This window comes from Oncorhynchus masou, chromosome 33, assembly GCF_036934945.1.
Source record: "Oncorhynchus masou masou isolate Uvic2021 chromosome 33, UVic_Omas_1.1, whole genome shotgun sequence".
NCBI classification, from domain to species: Eukaryota; Metazoa; Chordata; class Actinopteri; order Salmoniformes; family Salmonidae; genus Oncorhynchus; species Oncorhynchus masou.
In genome coordinates this window covers 36,670,818-36,688,437 of record NC_088244.1, presented here as the reverse complement: position 1 = coordinate 36,688,437, position 17,620 = coordinate 36,670,818, and the positions used below count along the sequence as shown (strand labels likewise).

The 17,620-nt window shown below is 42.1% G+C and overlaps 1 protein-coding gene across 1 annotated transcript; it reads left to right on the top strand.

The window, feature by feature from the left end:
- Positions 1 to 1,672: 1,672 nt before the first annotated feature.
- LOC135528432 (E3 ubiquitin-protein ligase MARCHF9-like) lies at positions 1,673 to 9,916 on the top strand. Its single transcript, XM_064957510.1, has 4 exons — positions 1,673 to 3,621; positions 6,976 to 7,131; positions 7,715 to 7,907; positions 8,348 to 9,916. Exons 1-4 carry the CDS (start codon positions 3,298 to 3,300, stop codon positions 8,674 to 8,676), a joined length of 1,002 nt encoding a protein of 333 aa, XP_064813582.1. The 5' UTR covers positions 1,673 to 3,297; the 3' UTR covers positions 8,677 to 9,916.
- Positions 9,917 to 17,620: the final 7,704 nt, after the last annotated feature.

Below are 17,620 nucleotides of genomic sequence, written 5' to 3'. Positions count from 1 at the left end.
CCCCAGTATATAGCCCTGCTATTGTTATTTACTGCTGCTCTTTAATTATTTATTATTATTATCTCTTAATTTGTTTTTGTGGGGGGGGGGGGTTCTTAAAACTATTGTTTGTTAAGAGCTTGCAAGTAAGCATTTCACTGTAAGGTCTACACCTGTTGTATTCGGCGCAGCTCGTCACATAACAGAAGGAGTGGAAATGGAGTTAAAAGACCATAGAAATAGAAAGACAAGAATGCAATTCTGACTATTCCTACGGATGGAACCACGAGACAAGAGACAAGATAATGATGTGTCTGGATCTAGATCTACATTACTCTCACTGTAACAATGCAGCCAGGGCCAACAGGAGGGGAAATCATTGTCATCAGTTCAGTAAGAGGAGAGAAACAGGTCAGTAAGTCTATCAATAATGTAAGAGACCGACCGGTGGGTGGGTGGATGCATGTTGTTAGTGCTCAGTAAAACGAAAGACGTCCTGCCCAGCTACTCCTGAAACTGTCAGTATGGGAGATTATATACTGTTGTTATCATAATTCCCCCATTACAATACGAATGGTGGTGTGTGCATTCATAAAATTAGCCCTGCACTGCCATGTCTAACAGTATGGGAGAGCGTAAGGATATCGTGTGATCGGAATTATTCTGTTACAGTATGAATCACACCCCATACACTCATTGGTAGGAAGGATCATATCGGGGCAGGTGGTGAGAGTGGGGGTGGGGCAGGATGTTTACGAGTCACTGAAACTACGCCTCAGATTACCATGAGAGGTTTTTGTGTAGGAATACGGGATAGCAAATATGACCGTTTATGGAGACTTCACATAATAGCCTATGTTGAAAAATCCACAAGTGCAGAGTATGTGTGAAAAATCTATTCTGGGGAATTGAACCCATAGCAGGGAATTGCTATGGGTTCAGAATGCTGAGTGTGGGGGGCCGGCCAGTGGTCAAGGAACAGCCAATAATTCAGTGTGTGTGTGTGTGTGTGTGTGTGTGTGTGTGTGTGTGTGTGTGTGTGTGTGTGTGTGTGTGTGTGTGTGTGTGTGTGTGTGTGTGTGTGTGTGTCTATTTATGTGTGATTAAACTGACCTTACAACCCCAGCGTGTGATATAACCTAATTACCTTGTCTGGTGCACTCTGTGAAATGGCCCCGAGACAATTCTCCCTCACCAAGGAAGGAGCATGAACTTTCTCAGTTGTTTTCCATCACCATGACATGAGGAATTTCATGGACCTTATAGTAAGCTAGTGGTTGCTGGTGTATTAATCCGTGCTTGATTTAGGCAGAAGATCACCAGAGCTGAGTACCAGGACCTTACATTATTTACTTCTTGAACTCCTGTTCCTCTTATAGAATATTAATTCAAAAGTATTGTGGAGCTCCTGCACCTAAATATAAACAGTACTGGTACCTATTTCAGTCCAAGTCAATCGCTGATAGTGTCCTGGTCGAAAAAGACTGAGACCCCATAGATCAAAAGTTGTTGATATTGTGGAGTGTAGAAACAGGTGAAAGAAAGACTGGTGGAAAAGAAAGCGTCCCTGAATAAGAAAGAAAGAAAGAAAGAAAGAAAGAAAGAAAGAAAGAAAGAAAGAAAGAAAGAAAGAAAGAATGAAAGAATGAAAGAAAGAAAGAAAGAAAGAATGAAAGAAAGAATGAAAGAAAGAATGAAAGAAAGAAAGAAAGAAAGAAAGAAAGAAAGAAAGAAAGAAAGAAAGAAAGAAAGAAAGAAAGAAAGAAAGAAAGAAAGATGCTCAGGCGTCATCATGTATATTTCCCGGGAGTGTAGTGCATGTGGCACTGTGACTGCACACGTCACTAGGCGAGATCGCACCTTGGACAGCGACAGCGTAGTCTGTCAATACAACAGCCGAACGGAATCTGCCCTCCCCATCCCTAACTACAGGGCTCCAGAGAGGGTGCATCCATATCATACAGAGGAGACAGACTAATGACCGTAGAGAAGAAAATGATAAAAGTATACCAGTGTCATGCAGTTTTTCATTCTTGTAGGCTAGTATTAATTCCGGAAGTAGGTGCTGCGTTGGTTCACTATCAAAGTCGACCATTTCGAGGAGGAATCAGGCAGCGCGAGCAAGCAGTAGGCTTTCATCATCATCACCATCTGAGAGGCTAGGCTACAATATCAATGGCATTAGGCTACTGCTGTAATTGCCCTCTCGGATGTGTAGACATCTCCATCGGTCTGTAAAATTAGAAGATTGCAGCAACTGTTGTTTTGAATTCTGGTATGTTATTCTCAAATTTCGGTGCACCATATTTTCAACGCAAAGATTGAAGACACCGAAGAGAAATGCTGATGGCTATCGAATGAAGATGGGATGTATCGCTGTTTTGAGTGGATACATTTACAGATATATTTAACATGCAAATTCACTGGATTGCAAATTGGATCCACTCTGTGTGGACGTCGGGTGGAATGAGGTGGACCATTCTTGATGGATCAATCCAAAACATTACAGAGGTGGAATAGAAAAGAAAAAACATGATCTAACGGTTGAGATGCTACTAAGGATCATTAAAAACACGATATAATCACACGTCTACATCTAACTTTCATTATATCGTCTGTCCGCACCCTTTTTGGATTATGCTTCTTGACAACAGTCCCAGATATGACTGTGGGGTTGGACATGGAATGTTTTCATTTTTTATTTTTTACATCTCGTTCTATTTTATGTCTCTCCGTTGTTCACTCTTCCACTAGTCCACGCTGGCATGTCTTCTGCTTTGTGTAGCAAACATATTTTTTTTTTGCTGCAAACCCCTAATGCAAGGTATTTGATGATGTGTATAATTTAGATCGATAGTGCAGGCAATGGACGATATAGGCCTATCACGTATTTGTGGTGGTAGGGGTGGAGGAAGAATCTAGCTTGACAGCATTCGCGGAGTTGTTTTCGTAATGAAAATTGAGAGAGTATATCGAGCTTCTCAAGAGGGAAATCTCTCATCTGCATTGTCTTAGACACACATGCCATCAGACAACAACCAAGACGTGGTCATTTATTTCTTACCATTTGACAGAACATTTACAGTAGGGTGAGTCTACAAGTTTTGTAAGCTCATCAGTGATACTATTCAGAAAATGTTTAGGTAAAATCCCCTAAATAATAGCATATGCAGCACAATAATTGGCTAAAGATAATAGGCGTATAATAATAATAATAATAACCCTTCTCCTAAATCAAAGGTATATTTAATTTTTTCTTGAGACCACCTTATTTTCAAATTGGTTTCATTCCCTTCTGAATAATTAATGTAGCCAAACATGTTCAAATATAGGATCCGCATGTTTTTCAACGAACTGAAAGTACTGGTTTTCATGCGAGACGATTCGAGACAGCCTGAAGGAGCCGAAGCAGAGAGACGGTCCAGCATGCGGGGTCTTGGGATGGGCGGCTGCGGCTGGCCTCCCTTTGTGGACTGCTCCTCCCGGGATGACGAGGAGGAGTATTACGGGACGGATCCTCGGCCTCGGAGCCTGGGCTTTGAGGAGAAGGACCCCAAACTGCAAGTGGGCCTGGATGCCGTGTCGCTCACCAGCACTGCAAGCAGCCTGCGCTGTCGTATCTGCTTTCAGGGTCCGGAGCAGGTACTGTCCCAGATAGATACATACGCCTTAGTTGTCCCGCTTTTCGCGCCACAACACAAAACTGCTCAATTTGACCATTAGGCAATAGCCCTACGCTGTCCATGGTTCTGAATGTTAGTACGCGTGTAGGCCTATAGTAAACCTATATTGCTACACTTTGACCTGTTTCGATTTGGTGTGTTCTGTGACATTGACAAATTGATTTGGTTGAGAAAATACGACAAATACAATTATTATTTTAGTACTCTATAGCCTATAACAATGTTGATTATAGCTTGACTGATGGCATGGTCCACTTGTCCACGTGAATAATATTTGGCCTGGTAATGAACTGGTAACGAATGTCAGAAGAGCAGAAACAGACTGGAACCCAGGCTATGTCTGTGGGCCTCTAACCCAATGAATGTATAGGGGATGCAGAACAATGAACGGAGCTTTGGTCCTCAGCCAAAATTTGACACAACAGATGTGCAGAACCTGTACAGCCTGGCTGAGCTCGTTAACCATGGCCTTGAGATAATGAGATATGGTGTAAGTGCCACTGGAGCACAGATGGAAATCACGACTTAATCACTTTGTAAGATTTTATGTTTGTCATAGCATTATTACAGTATATACAGTAGGCGCTACTACATAGCATCTGTAATCTCAAGGGAGCTATGCAGAATTGAAAAACTATAAAAAGGAACAGGCAGGTGTTTCACACCTGTAATATAATCTTAAGAAATGTTGATCAGTTACCTGGTTCTGACCAGTTGTTCCACATGGTTTGGATCTCAGGCTAATTGGCCGGGCCTTAAGTGAAAAGACTATGAGGCAAAGGCAAACAGACATTCAGAATACATTTTAAGAATGATTTAAAAGCAGCATCAATCTTCTTTAGATTGACATGATATGAACTTATCTTTCAGCACTGCTTCCTGTACCACTTCAACTTCATGATTACTTAGAAGATGAGCTATTATCTTAGACCCAGCCACTTTGTCATTTAATTGTTATTTCATTATTCAAGTGGGTCACAACAGGGGACAGTCATGTCCCTGTCAGTTGAGCAATTACTTCTACAAATATAATAACCTTGCTCTGTGGGACGCATGAAATATGATTCATAATTAAACTTCCTGTCAGAGCCGTCAGAAGGAGAACTCCATGGTATTGCAATGGCATGTGCACCCCTAGAAATATAATATCTAGAACGGGAATTCCCATTCAAGTCAAGGTGGGTGGTCTGGGGTCTTAGGAGATTTTATACTAATAATAATATATGCCATCTAACAGACACCTTTTATCCAATGCGACTTACATTTTCCCATTCTAGTGATTCTATTTCTGTGTGCTCCATCACCAACCTTTCCACTTGACATGGTCTAGCTTCAGAATAGGCTGTGCCATAGCCTCATATTTGGAATGTTAGCCACACATGAGGCTCTGGGCAGTGCCAGGCAGCATTTTCTTCAGACAGGATGGGTGCCTGGATGGATGTGTGGGTGTGTGGGTGGGTGGATGGGTGTGTGGGTGGATGGGTGTGTGGGTGGATGGGTGGATGGGTGTGTGGGTGGGTGGGTGGACACACTATTACTTTTACCTGGCTTGACATTTTGCTGTACAACAAATGTTTATGTTTTTATTCAGTTCCTCATATGCTGCTGATATATATACTTCCTCATATACTGCCGACCAGTGTATGACTGATGGGACATGTGGCTCCTCTCCCCCACTCAAATCGGTATGTTGTTAGTCAATGAAAGTATCTTATAATAACAAGGTTTAACAAGCAAACCTGGGGAAAATAAATGTAAAAAACAGGAAAAGATTATGAATTGTCATTGTAAAGCCCCTGTCAAAAAACATGCAACTGGTTATTTAGGGAGAAATACACATGGGTTAAATGAGTCACTCTCTACCAACTGCACCAAAATGAAAACATATTTTCCCCATTTGTGCTTAAAAATTATTTGGGATCAAATTATTTCTAGAGTGAGGGTAGTTTCTAATATGGCACTATTAAATACAATTTTAAATATGAATGAATAACTTTAGATTTTGGTTGTGGTTTGATCTTGTTCATTGCTACCAGATGTATTCGCAGTTTAACTTGATATGAAAAGTAGAAGGTAATACTAGTCTTCTATTTGCGTGCTCTTAAGAGTAAATTGGTAAATGTGTACACATGACTCATGCCAAACTTATTCAAAACATCTCAACATACTCCCTTTCCTTCACGAGTCCTCATGGACTATGTCCCGATTCTCCACCCTCCCACTTGCACATTCCCGTCATGGATTTCACAATCTACTTAAGTGGGGATGATCTAATTAGATGGGGTGTTTGCTGTAGGTACTGCAAGCAATGAATAGGAAACTGCATTCAGGGGAATTACTAGGCTACTTTTTTTAACTTCAGCCCATTTAGATGTGTATAATTAGACACATACATAACTGTAAAAAAAATTTTTACATCTACAATTTTTTTTACATCTACAATGCTCAACATTCTCTCTATTCCTCAAGAGTCAACCTGATGAAAGTTCTTCTTATCCCATCCTACCTACTCCAGATGAGAAGGGCAATGTTTGCTGTAGGTACTGCAGTAGGGCCTGTATTGATTGAGTTCACTGAGAGTCTGTCTCTGCGCTGAAATGGCAACCTATTCCCCATATAGTGTACTACTTTTGACATAGTGCAACATGAAGGGAATAGGCTGCCATTTGGGACCCGTTTTGTGTGAACAGTAGGGGTTGAATGGCTCACCTCCCGTTCACCTGCCTGCCCTTCAAATCTCTGTGCACCCCTGCCGATGTTGCCGGGCCCTAATTGGCTCGTTCTGGCCAATAGGCCAGCATCAAGCTGGGCACATGCATTGATCTACTAATTATTCCTAGGCATGCATCATTTTAGCATTGAGTAATATACTACCCTCGACATTTAGCTACAGTACTGAAGTTTTCACCACTTTTGATTTTCCATTTACTAAGGTGGCAATTGTGGAAGAGGAGGAAGATACTCTACTTAATAATGAATAGGTCATTCATAGTTGCTTTCTGACTGTTTCAAACTCTAAAATATGTGGGAGGATTGTGATATTGTGTTAAGGTGCCCCACAACCTGTGTCTGTCCACCCATTGTATTTTTACTGAGTGTGCCAGACATACATACACAAAAAACAGTAGCTTTGGTGAGACATTAAGGGCTCTCCATTATCCAGTATCGTTTCTTATTCCAAAATATTTCCAATTCAGAAATAATCCATGGTGTGTTATGCCACATCAGACTCACATCACAGAACATTGTCTTGAATGAGAATGTTTATTCTAGTCATTCTAATTCTATGGTTGGACCCCTCTCTCTCCTGCAGGGAGAGCTGCTGAGCCCATGTCGCTGTAAGGGTTCTGTGCGCTGCACCCACCAGCCCTGCCTCATCCGCTGGATCAGCGAGAGAGGCTCCTGGAGCTGTGAGCTTTGCTACTTCAAGTACCATGTCCTGGCCATCAGCACCAAGAACCCACTGCAGGTATGTCTCGTCACTCCACCCAACCCCTCATTCTCGAGGACTTACGCTCTGGCCAGAATCAGACCCTAGCCAATTGGTACTTCATGCAGTACAATACAACAGTAGCTCCACTTTCGTGATTGTCCTCATATTTCTTATACCTATCCAATCCTTTCTGATTTACAGAAGTGTCTAGGGAGTAGGGGGTCTGTCTCATCCACTCCAGTCGTGTGTACTGTGCACCTGGTCTACTCTCATCCTCCAAAATCAATGGCGGTTTTTCTAGTGGCCACAGTGCACAGATCTTATCTCACAGGCAGTTTTCTGCTGATGCATCAACTTCAAACCACGCACAATACCCCTATCAGAGTATTACACAGTGCTCTGCTCTGGTGCACTAGTCTAGGCGTTACAGTTACTCTGCTCGAACAAGTCTTGGGCACTTGCAAGGAGGAAAGTGTGAACTGGACCTGTGCTGATACTGTTTCCTGTTGCCTCACTAAATCTGTGCCTGAAATGACATCCTTTTCATTTGACTGTTTCCCCTTTCTTATTGTCCCTTTCTTATTGTCCCTTTCTTGGCCCTCGTGTTCGTTCTGTTCAGTGGCAGGCCATCTCCCTGACGGTGATCGAGAAGGTCCAGATCGCTGCCATCATCCTGGGCTCCCTGTTCCTCATCGCCAGCATCTCCTGGCTCGTTTGGTCGTCCCTCAGCCCCTCGGCCAAGTGGCAGCGCCAGGACCTGCTCTTCCAGATCTGCTACGGCATGTACGGCTTCATGGACATCGTGTGCATCGGTGAGGAGGAGGAATCACTGAAGACACACACACACACATACATTAACATGCACACACACACGCACACACACACACACACACACACACACACACACACACACACACACACACACACACACACACACACACACACACACACACACACACACACTCACACACACACACACACACACACACACTCACACACACACACACACACTGTGAAGCTTTGTAGAGTCTACCTGGTGAAAATGGTGCATTGCCAGACTCAAAACAGATGGCGCTGCTTACATGTCTGCACTGTGTGGTTATACCAAATGTCTGTAATTTGTTAGCACTAGAGTAAGGTGCTTTGTATGACAGATTTGTACCTATTACCTACTCCCAAGTTTTTCATGCCTTAAGCATAATTGAACGTCTTGCCTCTTTCTATCTCTGTAAAATCATCTCTCTCTTCCCAGGGCTTATAATCCACGAGGGCTCATCAGTATACCGAATATTCAAGCGATGGCAGGCTGTCAATCAACAATGGAAAGTATTGAACTATATAAAAGCCAATGACTTGGGGGACCCGTTGAGTAGCAGTAAGGGTGGGGGTCGGGGCTCACGGAGTAACCCCCATGGCTTGGGTAGTGGCGGCAGCAGGAGACAGAGTCGGAGGTTCAGGACTATTCTGGACCACCACTGTGGCTACACCATCCTTCATATTCTGAGCCAGCTACGGCCACACAACCCACGTATCGGCTCCTCGGCCAACCGGGAGGTGGTAATGAGGGTGACAACGGTATGAAACTGAGCGTGGAAGGGGTGGAATGAAGGAATAAAGCAGGGTATTGGTTTTTTTCTGGGGGGGGGGGGGTCTGGTCAGTTCTTTCAAGATTCTGTCAACTCCATTGAGGAACTCGATTTCAGTACCCAGCCCAAGGAAGGATACGTACAGACAAGACAATATCTGGACCTGCAGCCAAGGTACTATGATATTGTAACAACCCTTGCCTTGGTAGGCTCATTACGATCCCTGCCCAGTAGGTTAACCCTACTGGAGCAGTTGTTATGAGTTTGTCTATGGGCTGGGAGACCTGGGTTCGAGACAATGTGTTGGATGTTTGGAAACGTCCTGAAACAGCAACAGACCGCACATATGAGGATCAATACAGGAGTTTGTTAAAAAAAAGCGATGCACATGATTTGTAATAATTGAATGGTTATTATAAACTATGTAAAACATGCAAACTATCCAACATGCTTTATAACAACCCAATCCAAGGATATTTTTTAGTCCGATTTCAGGATGCACAAGGAAATACATGTATTTTCTTTTTTTCTGGTATGGTTTTGTTTTTTGTCATTTTGATATTTATATGGGGTGTATGACTTAAGGAGATACCTGAAACTCCTTACGGCACGCCAAGCATTTTCAAACAACTCTAAATAATAATAATAATAATAATGATAATGATAATAGTTCTGCAGTTCTGACATATTGCTGTAGCTAATGATGATTAGGCTACAGACTGGAGAACAAAGAATACTACATCATATTACATCATACATCAAAGCCATCATATGAAAACCGACGTTCATCACTGCAAACAATACAGGGTTCAAGGGATCATCTACAAAAGGAAAACAATGCATTTATTAAGATTCAAATGACTCCTAGTCCTATCTTCTCTGCAATAAAGACATCTGTACATTTCACAGTGAATTTTGCATGGGTATATCATTTTTTTTAATGCCGCATAATTACCACATAACATTTAAGCACTTCTACAAATTTGCTCTATTCAGAAAGGTGCTTGTCAAAAGAAACACTTTTTATTCAGCTGGTTTTAATTGCACCAAACCGTTTTTTTTTTTTTTTTTTTTTTTTTTTTTTTTTTTTTTAAATCTGACTGATGGCAGTGTTATTTCAGCTATAACAGAGATGACCGACTTGCTGCTGTGTGCTGATGATTCAGATTTGATAACAAGCAAACAAACCATTGGATTAAAGATGGAGATCTGAGGATCCCTTATTATTCACTGTCTCACTCCTGTGTCTTTGTTTTTTATTTTTACACATTTGTGCAGTAAAAATGGTTTGCTGATTAGTTCATTGTGATTACTAGGCCTTCAAGAGAGATCTGGTTTTACATTCAAATTGCGATACGTTTCGCTTTCATTGTTGATGAACACATTCACATAAGGTGGACATTTATGGACTTTGGAAGTTTGTCCTGTCTGTGTCAAAGGCCTGTTGTTCTGTACACTCTGCTACATTGTGGAAGGACACCAGGTTGTGTTGTGGCTAATTGTCGCCACCTAGAGAACTAATCACTTTGTCTCTGGATAATGTGCATTACAGAACAGGTGTAATGAATTATGATGCTGTAGATGGCGCCCCAATGCCATACATTATTGACTACCTCGACGGCTCTCGTCCTAGGACAAAGTCAGCCAGGTAACGTGATATAAATATTGCACCTTTTTATCAAACGTTGCCCCCTCTCACCTCCAATGGCTCAAACACGAGGAGCCTAGATACTGTATATTGCAATAAGGTGCAACTGCAAACCTACATTACAGCTTAGTCCTTTCAATTCAGAGATGGACGAACGGCTCTATTTGAACGGATCTTTTTGGTGAACTTCGGGAATTTGGCTCCCTTATTTGCATACTGCTACCAAAGATGGTTTAGAAACTCTGCTGCTACTACTACTACTGCTTTTCGAGCTCCAGACAACGATTATCTGTAGATATGGTATAAAACGTTATCTGAAGATGGTAATTCCTCACTGCAGGAACAATTGGTCGTGAGGAGAGCCTCATTCTGTACGCTACAGTTCCCCAGTGTGTGCAAAAATATAAATAATTGCAGGCGATCTAATTTCGTCAGGTAAAATGTGTTTGAACTCACATTTCACTGTCTGACATAATGGCAGGCATACTTTTAGGCTGTACATTAGACATGTGTTCTTTTTCATGGTCTTTATTTGACTGTTCTCAAGGTAATTTACTCAAATTCGTATATGCACATTTTAATCATGGACCATCTATACCCGGGTTGTATCCAGTTAATCAGACCAACGTCACATGCGCACTAGCACTCAGTGCGCACAGGAAGCAGCTATGAAGATGTCATCCAAAAACATGGTACACATTGGATGAATATAGAATGTTAATATCTTCCACTGTGAGTGATGGGGGAAAAACTCGGCCTCATTCAATGGATGTTTTGTGCCCAAACGTGATGACTAATGTGTCTTATTAGGCATGTTCAAATCTTGACTTCTCTATATCGCCGTCTATGGAAATGGTATTTCTGGGCCGGGCGTCAGTTAAACTGCAGTACCAATGCAAAACTGTAGGAGCAGTCGAAACCGTGCTTCAACACCGGAACCCTGGCTCCTTGATTTTGTTTTGTGCTAATCTGCACATTTGACCGAGATTATATTCGGATAAAATGTTGTATCAGACAATTGAAAACGTTGAAATAGTTGATTTGAGAGAGGCTTGTTCAAGTGTTTTTGACTGATCGAATAGCTGTCTGTGTAGAGTGCGTAAATGACGCAGATCGTGGCAAGGGTTCGAATGTCACAATCGCCCCCCCCTTGAAATGTTGAATTCTATTTGTGTTAGTGGAGAAGAGCAGCCACAATTTTGTAAATTAAAATTACGAATATTTAATGAGGTGCTTTTTGTTGGGAGTCCCTCAAGCAAACCGACACAGGTTACTGGCACTGCTACATAAATCATCGTTGTTACTGTAGGCGACGTTACATAAATGTGTAAACTACACTTATATGTACAACTTTTATCTGCATTATTATAATCATCCACTTCGTCGCATATGCGTTGCTTCAATCGAGCCTGCTCGCCTCCTTACCACTGAGGAAGTACAGTTCCCGCTCAGCCCAGTCAAAACTGTTCGCTGCTCTGGCCCCCCAATGGTGGAACAAACTCCCTCACGACGCCAGGACAGCGGAGTCAATCACCACCTTCCGGAGACACCTGAAACCCCACCTCTTCAAGGAATACCTAGGATAGGATAAAGTAATCCTTCTCACCCCCCCTTAAATGATTTAGATGCACTATTGTAAAGTGGCTGTTCCACTGGATGTCAGAAGGTGAATTCACCAATTTGTAAGTCGCTCTGGATAAGAGCGTCTGCTAAATGACTTAAATGTAAATGTTAAATGAGCGTAGTGTCCCTGCAGTGAACAGTGTTATCCTTCACAAAAAAATCTTGACGCAATGGTGGCTTGAACCCAAAGTTAATGTGCACATTTTTTTAGATGTACGATCAGTTTAAATGTTGAATAGACCTCCTTTATCTTTCTTTTCTTTTCGTAAAAGCACACCGCATCCGCCTATGTCGGCCTTCCGTATATGCTTTGGAAGGTGGCCTTGCTTACAGCTGTGTTTGTCAAACTATGAAATAACACACGTGGAATCCTGTAGTAACCAAAAAAAGTGTAGGTGATATCAGAGATCAGCATGTGGGAGAGGTCAGAGATGACAGACCAGTTTCCTACTAGTAGTTACGAGTTGGAAGGGCATTCAAGTGGATTTTTCCTAGTCGTATGGTATGTGGTAAGTAGCACATTCCCACTTGGTTAGGAACACAGCATAATGTTTGCAAGTGTAACCGATGCGAAATGGCTAGCTAGTTAGCGGTGGTGTGCGCTAATAGCGCTTCAATCGGTGATGTCACTAGACCTTGAAGTAGTGGTTCCCCGTGGTAACGATGCTTCGTGGGTGACTGTTGTTGATGTGTGCAGAGGGTCCCTGGTTCGCGCCCGGGTATGGGTGAGGGGACGGACATAAAGTTATGCTGTTACATTGGTGCCGTGACCCGGATCACTGGTTGCTGCGGAAAAGGAGGAGGTCAATAGGGGGGGTGAGTGTAACCGATGTGAAATGGCACCAATGTAACTTTACTCCGTCCCCTCGCGCCCATACCCGGGCTCGAACCAGGGACCCTCTGCACACATCAATAACTGACACCCACGAAGCATCGTTACCCATCACTCCACAAAAGCCACGGCCCTTGCAGAGCAAGGGGAACCACTACTTCAAGGTCTCAAAGCGAGTGACGTCACCGATTGAAACGCTATTAGCGCGCACCACCGCTAACTAGCTAGCCATGTCACATCTGTTACACAAGCATGGCCCTGGAATACCCAATACTACTTCATGCCATATTCACTTCATGTCGGGAACCCGTAAATACCACCTTCTTACTTGGAAAAATGCATGAACACCCCTCCAACTCATTATTATGACTAAGAAACTCTGGTATGACTTCTGGACCCAGATCGTTACCACATGTAAACAATACAATATACTGCAAGAAGCCCCTGGAGTGACGCCATGCCTGCTATGATTAGTTGAGATTTCACAACGCAGTGGACCGCTCACGTCCCTTCACCACAATCTGAAACGATCAACTGTCAATTCGATCATGAGAATATTTCGGCAAGAAAACTGGTAAGTCTGCAGGATATGCACTATGCTTTACCATTACATTAACAGTAGATGACATATTGTAATGCATGTAAATTCACAACACATTTTACAATATTCATACAGTATGATCTATTGAAAGTATACTCTGTTCTACCCTCAGAATTGATAGAAGACCCCATGGTGGCCATGTGCCGACCGACCAGCAGTGGTGTAAATGATGAGGGCCAGGAATAACATTCGTCTGTCCGAAATAAAGCAGGCCATTGAGGAGAACGATGACACCTTCGCCAATGTGGCATCCACCAGCCTACCAACAATCACCTGCCTTTTGAAGAGGCACCAGGTATCTATGAAACACATTTACTTGGTACCTTTTGAGAGAAACAACGACCGGGTAAAACGACTGTTCAGGTACAGCACTATATACTGTATTACTGTTCCTATTAATACACATGATACTTCACAATATCATATTGGAACTATACTGTAAAAATAACTAACCAAATTATATTTTTAGTGGGTGATTGTGCTTGATGCTGCTGTGAACCATCACAAGTATATCTTTATTGATGAAGCGGGCTTCAACCTGGACAAAACTCAGCGCCGTGGACGAAAACCTCATCGGCCAACGGGCGACCGCCCAAGTGCCGCCCAATGTGGGGGAAACATCTCCATGTGCACCGCTATCTCTGAAGACGGTGTGGTAGGACGTAGGGCATTACTTGGATCCTGCAACGCTGCACACCTCATTGTGTTTCTCAATGAAATTGAGCAAGCCTGTCAAGGTGACAGGGTCACCTATGTCATCGTGTGGGCCCATCCCCGATTCGTGACCCTATACCTGCTCCGATACTTTCCTTTCAGCATGGAGATGGAAGGTGTACGGTCGCCATCCCCATGAGTGTGCCACCTTCCGTATGGCCATGGATGAGGCATGTGATGACTTCAATGAAGATTAGATTCGCCAGGCCAAAAGATTTTTCCCCGTGGTGCATGAATGATGAGGGACTTTTACTGTGATGTGGATGAGAATTTATGGCCAAATGCTCAAGACAGGCTTGATGCAAATGAATGCATGCTAAATGTTTTATTTTAATTTAATTTGTTTCATTTAATTTTACATTTCATTCGACACCTAACAAAAAAAAGCTTTATTTTCCAGATATAATTGCATGAATGATTGTAGAGGATGTCTTCATTGATCACACCTTTGATTACACATTGGATAGATACTGTTGAAATGATAGATTTTCAGAAAATTGTTGGGTAATGTAGGTGTATTGCATAATGTGATCTACTGTAATTTACAGAACTGTAGCATGTTACTTTCAGCATTTCTAAGGGTGATTTGAAACAACTCAATTGAAAACATATTGTTGTGTTTTGGTGATTAAACCAATGTTCTCATTACATTTCACAGTAAACATATATTTTGAATAAATGGTTGTGTAGTGATTAATGTACAATGACAGGTTTTTAATGAAAGACTGGCTGCGTTACAAGTGTGACCAGTTTGGAGCTTTGTACCAAGAGTTGTGAAAATGTACCACGTAATTGTGAAAATAGTACCAAAGCGATTTTAAAAAACAAATCAATTTTCAGCACGTTTAAGGGAAGGGCATTTCACATGTACGTCACTTACACAAATGGCTGATTGGCTGAGAGAAATTGATCATAAAAAAAGTATGTGTTATGGCTTTACATCCCCTTCTATATTGTGGATTGAGAGTTACGTGTCTAACAGAACACTGTGGGTGTTCTTTAATGGAAGCCTCTCCAACATAATCCAGGTAGAGTCAGTCATTTCCCAGGGCAGCTGTCTAGGCCCCTTACTTTTTTCAATCTTTACTAATGACCTGGCTCTGAGTAAAGTCTGTGTGTCTATCTATGCTGATGACTCAACACTATACACACCAGCTACCACAGCAAGTGAAATCACCCAACACTTAACAAAGAGCTGCAGACATTTTCATAATCGGTGGCAAGAAATAAGTGAGTCCTAACATTTTTCCAAAACTAAAAGCATTGCATTTTGGACAAATCATTCACTAAACCCTAAACCTCAACTAATCTTGAAATGAATAATGTAGAAATTGAACAAATTGAGGAGACTAAACTGCTTGGAGTAAACCCTGAATTGTAAACTGTCATGGTCAAAACATGTTGATGCAACAGTAGCTAAAATGGGGAGAGGTCTGTCCATTATAACGTGCTGCTCTGCCTTAACAGTGCCTTGCGAAAGTATTCGGCCCCCTTGAACTTTGCGACCTTTTGCCACATTTCAGGCTTCAAACATAAAGATATAAAACTGTATTTTTTTGTGAAGAATCAACAACAAGTGGGACACAATCATGAAGTGGAACGACATTTATTGGATATTTCAAACTTTTTTACAAATCAAAAACTGAAAAATTGGGCGTGCAAAATTATTCAGCCCCCTTAAGTTAATACTTTGTAGCGCCACCTTTTGCTGCGATTACAGCTGTAAGTCGCTTGGGGTATGTCTCTATCAGTTTTGCACATCGAGAGACTGACATTTTTTCCCATTCCTCCTTGCAAAACAGCTCGAGCTCAGTGAGGTTGGATGGAGAGCATTTGTGAACAGCAGTTTTCAGTTCTTTCCACAGATTCTCGATTGGATTCAGGTCTGGACTTTGACTTGGCCATTCTAACACCTGGATATGTTTATTTTTGAACCATTCCATTGTAGATTTTGCTTTATGGTTTGGGTCATTGTCTTGTTGGAAGACAAATCTCCGTCCCAGTCTCAGGTCTTTTGCAGACTCCATCAGGTTTTCTTCCAGAATGGTCCTGTATTTGGCTCCATCCATCTTCCCATCAATTTTAACCATCTTCCCTGTCCCTGCTGAAGAAAAGCAGGCACAAACCATGATGCTGCCACCACCATGTTTGACAGTGGGGGTGGTGTGGTCAGGGTGATGAGCTGTGTTGCTTTTACGCCAAACATAACGTTTTGCATTGTTGCCAAAAAGTTCAATTTTGGTTTCATCTGACCAGAGCACCTTCTTCCACATGTTTGGTGTGTCTCCCAGGTGGCTTGTGGCAAACTTTAAACAACACTTTTTATGGATATCTTTAAGAAATGGCTTTCTTCTTGCCACTCTTCCATAAAGGCCAGATTTGTGCAATATACAACTGATTGTTGTCCTATGGACAGAGTCTCCCACCTCAGCTGTAGATCTCTGCAGTTCATCCAGAGTGATCATGGGCCTCTTGGCTGCATCTCTGATCAGTCTTCTCCTTGTATGAGCTGAAGGTTTAGAGGGACGGCCAGGTCTTGGTAGATTTGCAGTGGTCTGATACTCCTTCCATTTCAATATTATCGCTTGCACAGTGCTCCTTGGGATGTTTAAAGCTTGGGAAATCTTTTTGTATCCAAATCCGACTGTAAACTTCTTCACAACAGTATCTCAGACCTGCCTGGTGTGTTCCTTGTTCTTCATGATGCTCTCTGCGCTTTTAACGGACCTCTGAGACTATCACAGTGAAGGTGCATTTATACGGAGACTTGATTACACACAGGTGGATTGTATTCATCATCATTAGTCATTTAGGTCAACATTGGATCATTCAGAGATCCTCACTGAACTTCTGGAGAGAGTTTGCTGCACTGAAAGTAAAGGGGCTGAATAATTTTGCACGCCCAATTTTTCCGTTTTTGATTTGTTAAAAAAGTTTGAAATATCCAATAAATGTCGTTCCACTTCACGATTGTGTCCCACTTGTTGTTGAGTCTTCACAAAAAAATACAGTTTTATATCTTTATGTTTGAAGCCTGAAATGTGGCAAAAGGTCGCAAAGTTCAAGGGGGCCGAATACTTTCGCAAGGCACTGTAAATGAGGCAGGTCCTACAGGTCCTAGTTTTGTCACTCCTGGACTACTGTCCAATCGTGTGGTCAGGTGCCACACAGAGTGACTTAGGAAGAATTACAATTGGCCCAGAACAGGGCAGCATGGATGGCCGTAAATGTAAACAGAGAGCTAATATTAATCATATGCATGTCAATCTCTCCTGGCTCGAAGTAGAGGAGAGATTGATTTCATCACTACTTGTATTTGTGAGAAGTATTCACATGTTGAATGCACTGAGCTGTCTGTTTAAACTACTAAGACATAGCTCAGATTTAAAAAAAAATAATTTTTATTTCACCTTTATTTAACCAGGTAGGCCAGTTGAAAACAAGTTCTAAATTACAACTGCGACCTGGCCAAGATAAAGCAAAGCAGTGCGTCAAAAACAACACAGTTACACATAAACAAA